Source organism: Pogoniulus pusillus, chromosome 5, assembly GCF_015220805.1.
Source record: "Pogoniulus pusillus isolate bPogPus1 chromosome 5, bPogPus1.pri, whole genome shotgun sequence".
Lineage (NCBI taxonomy): Eukaryota > Metazoa > Chordata > Aves > Piciformes > Lybiidae > Pogoniulus > Pogoniulus pusillus.
The window spans coordinates 31,313,138-31,321,804 of record NC_087268.1 but is presented as its reverse complement, the minus strand read 5'-3'; the positions used below and the strand labels follow the sequence as shown (position 1 = coordinate 31,321,804).

Genomic DNA, 8,667 nt, shown 5'->3' with positions numbered 1-8,667 from the left:
TGCCCCAGTAACCAATGAGAAAGAGCGATGGGCAGGCCCGAGGCCGTGCGTCACGATAACCCGCGTGCGCCGGGGTGCGCTGCACGTTCGCGGTCGGGGGTTTGTCGGGGTCTGCTTGCGCTGGAGGTGGCATCGCTATCGCGGGGCGGAATACCTGCTCCTGCTCACGTTTGTTGCTTCACTTCTTAAAGGAGGGGGGCCGTAAACTCTCTGAGCCCGGGGCTCTGCGCTTACGCACAAGTCCCCCGTTACAGGAGTCCCGTGTCACCCCACAGAGTGCCCGAGCTCGGCCGTTCGGCTAGCCTTCCTCGTTGCTTCCCGGCCGGCCGATGGCCTCTGTGCCCAAGAGGTGGTGGGGTGCCCACGTGAACTTCGGTACAAGAAGTTCAGGCATTTAGCTCTTGAAGCCGGTGCAGTAACGTGAGGCTTGCAAAATAAGAGCTCAGACAAGTGTGAGGCTCTGGCATGTTTTCTTTGAGTCAGAGGTTGCCGGTGACAGGGACGCGGGTCCTCTCGGGGCTGATGACTTCGGGGTGAGAAAGCGAGGTCATGCTGGGAAACGTCGGCTTCTCCAGCTGCCCCTTGGCACGGTGCCTTTTTTCGCCAGGTACCAACAAACAGAGCCAGGCGAAGCCGGGTGGAACTAAAGGGCTGCGAGGCGACGAGCCCCCGTGGGCGGCCGCTCGACCCCGTTGGGGACTGCCCCGGCTGCCAGTGGGAACGGGAGCCATCTTGTGAGCGGGCTTGGTGTTGCCTGCGTGCCTGGGTGCCGGGGGCGGCTCAGACGTAGACCTGCACCCGGGCTGGGCGGTGCAGACGGCAAGTCGGCCGCCGACGCGCCCCAGCGGCGGTAGAGGAGGGTAGCTGCCGGTGTGTAGTGGGCCAGCGGTACTTGGCAGCTTACCCGCGGGCAGGGCCGGGGAGGCCGGCACGCTGAGGGAGGGAGGCGGTGGAGGAGGAGGGGAGCGGAGGCGGAGACCAGCTGGCCCCGGCTCAGCCCAGCTCAGCGCCTTGCCCCGGCCGGACGCGGCAGCCGGGGCGGAGATGGCGGACGAGCCCCAGAAGAAGCCGCACTTGTCGGCCTTGGTGGGGCACACCAACGGGCTAACCAAGCCTGCCTCGCTGGCCGCCGCCACTCGCGCCGGGGGAGGAGGAGGCGGAGGAGGGGGAGGCGCGACCGCCGCCTCCAAGAAACTCGTGATCAAGAACTTCAGAGGTGGGTGCGGGCCAGGCCCTCGGTCTCGGCAGATGCTCTCTGTCCACTGCCTGGCCTCGTCCCGTCCTTTGTTTACCGCGGGCCTGGCTGCTCTCCGCCCCTTCTTCGCGGCAGTAGGGCTGGCAGCAGCGGGGCTGGGCCCGCGGCAGGGGGGCCCCACTGCTGTCACCCGCCTTGTCGCCTTATCTGGGCGAGCGGAGGCTGCTGCCGTCCTGATAACCTCCCCGTTACCATCACTATCCCGGTTTAAGGGCTTATGGGGACACGCGTGGGGCTCCGTGCGTGGGCGCAGCGTGAGGAGCAGCGCAGCGTGAGGAGCAGCGCAGCGACGACTTGCGCCCTGCAGGAAGCAGGCAGAAAGCCACCTTAGTGTCAAAACTAATTAAAGCAAGGCGAGGGTTACCTTGCTAAAAGTAACACGGGCGTAAACACTCAAACGAACCTGCGGCCGGAGCGGCCCTGAAACCGTCGGGCTTGAGGTGCCGGCGCTGTCCGCGCTCCGGCCCTGGATTCCCCGGCGTGTACGGAGCAGGCTGGCTGCGGGGTCAAATGCCCCGTGCAAAGGTTTCGTCTCTCCTTTTGCCAGACCTCAACGGCGACACGCAGCATGGCTTGGCAAAACTTAATGCAGCAGGGTGAAGAGGATTGGTAGAGACTGCCATTGGGCGGATAGTTTTCAACTACCTGTCTTCCTTCACAGAAAGGCCCAAATTACCAGATAATTACACTCAGGACACCTGGCAAAAACTTCATGAAGCGGTGGGAGCCATACAGAGTAGCATTTCCATTAAATACAACCTCGAAGAGCTCTACCAGGTGAGGCACGTAGGGGTTTTACCAGTTTACAAGAATGAAATTCGTCTGGTTTGGTACTTTCACAGAGCTGCACATATAGCGTTTTAGTTTGCTAAAAGCTCATTGTATTTTCTGAGCTGTTCTCTCAATGCTCCATTTCTAGTCAGTTTACAGTTTTATATAGCAGCTCTGTGAGAGATAGCAGGATCTGGGCCCATGAAAAAGCAGTTTATGTTTGGAGACATGGAAAGCTGTGCCTGGGCAGGGCTGAGATTTAAGGCTTTGTCTCTTCACTATAGTGCCTACTGAATGTACTGAAAACGAAATATAGGTCTGAGTTAAGCAGATATATATTTTATGATTAATTATTTCTCTTTTGTACATGCTGTGGTCTCTTCTGAATAGTAGCGTTGAAATATTTGTTAGGTAGTAAGTTAGGCTTCAGCATCAGTACCCTTCAGGGAATTAAAGAAGTATCTTGACTGGGCAGATGACAAACTGTCCCTGTACCTGTGTTTCTGATTACTGTTACATTTTCATAACAACCAGGATCTTAATTAAAATGATGGAAAGTATTTCTGGAACGACTGGACTACTGGAGCTGGGGCTGTGAAGGGTAAAAGAAATTACTCATGAGCCATTTCTTTCTACCTTCTCCATTTATATATGGTTTTGTTCTGTATTACTTCACTGTATTTAACTGAGGTAATTAACTGAAGTAGTAATTTTTTTACAGTGGTCATGGACTGTTGTGCTACACAGCTTAAGTTAGTTATGAGCTTTCTGTGGGTGCAGATGCTTGATCTGCAGATCGTTGCCAAATCATCCTGTAACACATTATTATGCTCACCTAGAATTGTTCAGTTATGTTTGTTGTCTGCAATGTGCAGGCTGAGGGAGGAGGAAGGCAGCAGTCAATACTTGGTCCATGCTTAAGAAAATTAGGATGGATTGGAGAGCTGACTGTACTTGTCTCTGTGATTAGCATATGTAATACATGGATCTATGATGGCTGATTATGTAAATGCATATTAATTTAGTATGATTTCTTTAAATAGATAACTGTGATATATTCATCTCAGTACTCGAGTTTGAATTGCATAAAACGTTCTATAGTTTTAAACTCAACATTTGAAAAATCCTGCCTTTTTTTATACCTAGCTAAAAAAAACCCCAACAAACACACAGATGCTTGGAGCATTACCTAACTTGTTTTCAGAAGCTCAGAAATGGGATTGTGGTAATATGGCTCTGAAATCACCAGGGTACAGACTCGAGTTTTGGCAGAAGAGGAGGAGAGAGATTTCAGATAAGCTATGAAGGGAGAGCTGTACTCCTTGCTTTTTCAGTTGGCCTGCTTATTTGTAAAAGCTGCACAAGGGCAGACCAATAATCTGCAAGGCAGCAGTGCAAATCAGCAAGATTTCTGCAGTGAGTGGGGGTGGTTAGTGTGCCTGTGCATACATAGGTACTTGCTCTCCTGCCAGAGGAATAAAAGATGAAGTTCAGCATCCGTTGGAAACCTGATCTTTACTTACAGATGGGTTTAACTGCCTGTTGGTGAGTACCAAGTCATCCACAAGGGAAAACTTCTGTGTGTGCACCATTTCCTAGTATCAGGGCTTGCTTTGTCTTTATCTGACATTATGGGAGGAAGTGAGAGGCCTGCTAGACTTTAGTGTGGTGAGAAGGCTGGTGTACCAGCTTGCCTTTGAACTTTCTGATTTATTTATTTAATTAATTTGGCACAGTGGCTGAGGCAGAATGAAAGAACAATGACAAGGTTTTGTGGGACGCCCTAAGGATACTCCTTTCCAGGCATTAAAGGCAGTCTGGGCTCGGGAATGAAGGTGCTTGGCAGAGACACAGTCAGTGAGCAATGGAAGGGTAGCAGCCAATTTTTTGTGACTAAAATAGAAATGATGTCTGGGATTGGAGGTAGATTGCACAGAGTTTGATAGAAGTAGCTTGTGCTTGATGGGATGAAGTGGGGCATTGCAAAAATTTGCCAAGTGAGGCAACTGAGTGAGAGATAAAAATAATGGAAAAAGAAAATTCCCTCTGCAGCAAGGTCCTACATAATCTGTAATGAGGCAGCACTGCCCTTCTGGAGGACATAGAGTAGAACAGTGTAGTAGTGAAGGCAAAAAAATTAGGAGAGCCCTGACCAGACTCTTGCTTAGATTAATGGATAGATAGGGAGGGCTATGACTTAAGAAACAAAATTAACTATCTGCCAAAATGGTTGAACAGATATAATTTGTTAAATATGTCACTTTACTTATCTGGCTTAAGGCCAAATGAAAAATATAACATAGACTGTTTGATATTTTAATTTTATTTGTTTGCTTGCTGAATGTTGTGTCAAAACTGAAGAAAACCTAGTTGATGTGCGCTTAAATTACAGCAAGGTAGTTTAGAATTACCCCATGGGAGATCTCTGAGAAGGAAATTCACTTTGTGTTTTTGAACCTAAGGAGGAAATCATACAAGAATAATACAGTAATTTGCATACTAAGTGTGTTTTAAAAATGAGAAACAACTAGTGGAGGTAGCACTGAAAGAATACAGCTACAGTTTGAGATAGACGTTAAGTCAGCACTGTTGATCAAAGAAGCAGCCATGCTTCTTTGACCTCTGTCTCAGCCTATGCACTTACTACCCCATATGTTTGGATGATCTTAAGCTGAAACAGTGAGAAACATTTACTAATGATTTGACAAACTGGCACATGCTGGTATTAGGCACCATAGCATTTCATATTACAAAGAAAAAGCTAAAATTTTGGGGAAACCAAGTAAAGCCTAGGCCTGGGAAAACACTGAAACTTTGTCAGAGTTCATTGGTACTATCAGAAAACCAAATGTGATGCTATAAATACTGTGGATCGAAAGAAAATATTCCTGGGTCAGTTTTAATTACATAGGTGAAATAATACTTTAAATCTTAGGTAGTGTTCTCTGCAGTATCACCTCAGCATAGAGGCAGTTGAGAGACAAAGTTACAGGAAGAGACACCTGGATTTTTGTTTCTGAAAATCACATCCAACTCCTTTGGATAATTTTGTCTGAAGCACTGAATGTGCCAAAATACTTACTGCAAACTTTATAGTTCTCACAGAACATTTGGCTGTCTTCATTGTGTTTAATTTCAGATGCTAAAGTCTATTAATAAAGTAATTTATTGAAATGTAGCACTCACTCAAAGTGTGCTTGGAACAAAGTCTAAGTATAGACAATGGTAGGCTACATTTTGGGAGGCAAAAAATGTGAATGTAAGACAACATAGTTACTGAACAGTTGAACAGTGACAGTATTCTAGAGATGGCAAGAGCTATCAGTGTAGTCTGGATCAGCTGCATAACAATCAACTTACATTATTGACTGCAAGAATGTTTAGTTTTGGGCAGAATAGTTCTTGGGTAAGGATAAATACTCAACTAAATCCTATGAGATCTCACTAAATCAAAGTCTTTAATGGTTAAATTGGATTTTTTAAAAAGTTTATCTTTTAAAATATTGTTTTCCCTTCAGTTTACCTCAGAATGAAATATTTAGAAAGAATTAAGTTAATAAGATAACAGGAAGGCTGCTGTATCCATTTACCATTTAGAGTGTTTGAAGTGTCTACCTTAAAGTTATTAAGAAGTGAAAGTATGTGCAATGATGGCATCCCCTCCTAAAATACTCTGTATCTTTGTGTGCTGGGGGATGCACAAAATGAATCTAGAGGAAGAATTCAGCTGCTGAGCTGTATTTGGGGCGGATCTGAAACTGTAGTACACCTGAAATATGACCTAGATGGTGATGGTGGACCTTGTTTGTATGCAAAAAATAACAGTATACAAAGAGACCAAAATCAGAAGGGACTCATGAAGCCTTAATTTTTCTCTTTGTCATTGGCCTTGGTTACGTAGGCCTTATTCATAATTTTTGTTTCATTTTTAGGCTGTTGAAAATCTCTGTTCTTACAAAGTCTCTCCTACACTGTACAAACAGCTGCGACAAGTTTGTGAAGATCACGTGAAAGCACAAATCCTTCAATTTAGAGAATATCCTTTTCTCATGTGCAGAAATGGTTTGAATGGTTAGTTTAACTACCTTTTAAAACAACGTTTTGTAAAAACTATCCCAGGAATTGCCAATGTGTTAAAGAGATTCTTTGCTTGCATATTTTCAAATTGGACATAAGCAACTTTAGCCGTCTGGGTGAATAACTCTTGTGTAGTGCTAAGTAGCATGCTAATTACAGTTTACTTACTATTTTAATAGGAAGGCAAATTTTACACCTAATGTGTAAACGTGCATAAAGCTATGAGATTTGACAGCAGACCTGCATTTTTATGACAGGTGAGTAGTGGAGATGATTACAGCAGCAGTAGTTTAAAGAAAAAAAAATTACTGCAGTAGTTTTCAACAATAGTGTCTTTTGTAAAAGAATTCTCAAGTGTGGAGTATGCTTGATTGACCAGTAACAACTACTGGTCACCAGCAACATGCCACAGAGGCCCTGGGAGAGTTCTAAGTCCAGGAGATGATGTGGCTGTCTTGCAATGCACAGAAACCTGAAGTTTTGCAGTAAATTTCCCCATTGTTTTCTGAAGTTGTGCTGATGAACTTTCATCCTAGATGAACTGGTCACAGAAGTGCCTGTAGAGCTTCTCTGGCCATCTGGGTGCAGGCAGCTCTATTTTCTGAATCCTACCTTGCCTTGCATGCTGAGACTGTGCTTTATGTGGTAGATGTGTTTTGTATTATAGCCAGGGGGCTGAGCTTGTTCAGGTAGAAGGATAAATAAAGTCTATGCCCACTTGGCTGTCCATGCATTTCTGGAGAGTGCCTTAGCGAGCAGATGCTGGAAAGTGCTGTGCTGAACAGATACTACAGTAGTTTGCATGCTAGCAGTGTTTCCCAAGTTTCTGCATGCATTTTATTAGCAGAAAACATTAGTTAAAGTAGAAAAAAGTAAGGGACTGAGGCACATAAAGAGCCTTCTTTTCAGGTGAGTGCCTTAAGTGTGCTGGATTGTGACTCTGAGTTTCTCAGTTCACTGCATTTCTCTTGTAGGTGCCTACGTTCATAAGAAATATTTTTTCCCCTCTGTTAACTAGCTCTATTCCAGCATGGTTTGGGGTTTATTTTTGAGACCTGGTTAAGGAGTCTGACTTCTATAAAAAACAGGTATATAGATCAACACTGTGAATTCACCTCTTATATGGCAGCTGATTTTTTTTCATTACATTTATTTTGATGCATTTAAAATCACATTTTACTAAGAAATTAAACAGTACAGTAGTTTCTTAAACATCACTGATCTCTGAAAACTGAGTATTGCAGTCTGCTTTGAAGGAGTGTACAGTCAACCATTTTGGATTCCCTGCCTTTTCAGACTTAAGATGATCTTCTGAAGAGATGCTTTAAAACCAGTTGTTTAAAACTTTGCCTTCTCACAGAAGGACAGAGTATTTCTGGTTGGAAAAGACCCTGAGGATCATCCAGGCTGGCCTTTGACCTAGCACTTAAGGATGAGCACTAATCCATGTCCCTAAACACCAGGTGCATACACTGCTTTAACATGCACAGGGTTGGTGACTCCACCTCTGCTATGACCAGACCATTCCAGTGTTTGATAACTCTTTCAGTGAACAAATACTTCCCAATATCCAGCTTAATCTTCTCTTGGCACAGCTTGTAACTATTTCTTCTAGTCTGGTTGCTTGTCATCAAGGAGAAGAGGCTGGCCCCCTCCTCACTCCAACTTCCCTTCAGGTATTTGTAGAGAGCAATGAGGTCTCCCCTCAGCCTCCTCTAGACTGAACAACCTCAGATGCTGCTTATAGGTCACGTGCTCTAGGCCCTTCACAAGCTGCATTGCACTTCTCTGGACACACTCCAGCACCTCAATATTCTTTCTGAACTGAACACATTACTCAAGGTGTGGCTTCACCAGTACTGAGTAGAGAGGGATGATCACATCCCTGTTCCTGCTGGCCATCCTTCTAATACAAGCCAGGATACCATTGGCTTTCTTGGGCACACTGCTGACTTACATTCAGTTGACTATCAGTCAATACTCCCAGGTCCCTCCAACCACACATCTCAAAATGTGTAACTTGCTGTGGGGTGGTTAGCACCCAAGTGCAGGACCTGGTATTTGGCCTTGTTGAACTTCATACAGTTAGCCTTGGCCCATTGGTCTAACCTGTCCAGATCCCTCTGTAAAGCTTTGTTATTGATAGCTAACAGTTGGATCTGTTGTGTAATGAAGAAAACACTATGGTTTGCTTAGGGAAACCTGGAGATGTGTATGAAAAGAGTGGTGTTTGGATTTGTTGAGGATTATTTAGAATCGTAACTGCTTTTAAGAGATTAGGGTCATGCCTGTTGTGCACAGTGTGAACTCATTATCCAAAATAGACCTTTGTATCCCTCTCACCTCCATTGGTGAGAAGGTTATTTTTTGACATTGCTAGGATTTCTGGTCTAAATCTATTTCAAAGTTATATAGTGTGGCCACTAGATGGTATTACTGAAGAGCAGTGAGGGTTATTCCTTGAAAACAGAGGGAGGCCTTTTGGAGAAATGCCAGCCCCTCTGCTCTGCCCAAGCTGTGCAGTTAACGATTTATCCCTGGGCAGTCACAGTGACATCAGAATA

The 8,667-nt window shown here is 45.2% G+C and overlaps 1 protein-coding gene across 3 annotated transcripts in view; it reads left to right on the top strand.

Annotated features, from left to right (window-relative positions):
- Nucleotides 1-61: 61 nt before the first annotated feature.
- CUL4A (cullin 4A) overlaps nt 62-8,667 on the top strand; it is a 34,145-nt gene continuing 25,539 nt past the window's right edge. For 2 of the 3 annotated variants that reach the window (XM_064143699.1, XM_064143701.1), the window contains exons 1-3: nt 766-1,216; nt 1,917-2,032; nt 5,959-6,063. In XM_064143699.1, the coding sequence (XP_063999769.1) occupies nt 1,045-1,216; nt 1,917-2,032; nt 5,959-6,063 (393 nt within the window). In that variant the 5' untranslated portion in view covers nt 766-1,044. Of the gene's footprint in view, nt 608-765; nt 1,217-1,916; nt 2,033-5,958; nt 6,064-8,667 lie in introns of those variants that run through there. The other variant, XM_064143700.1, reaches the window with a different exon arrangement.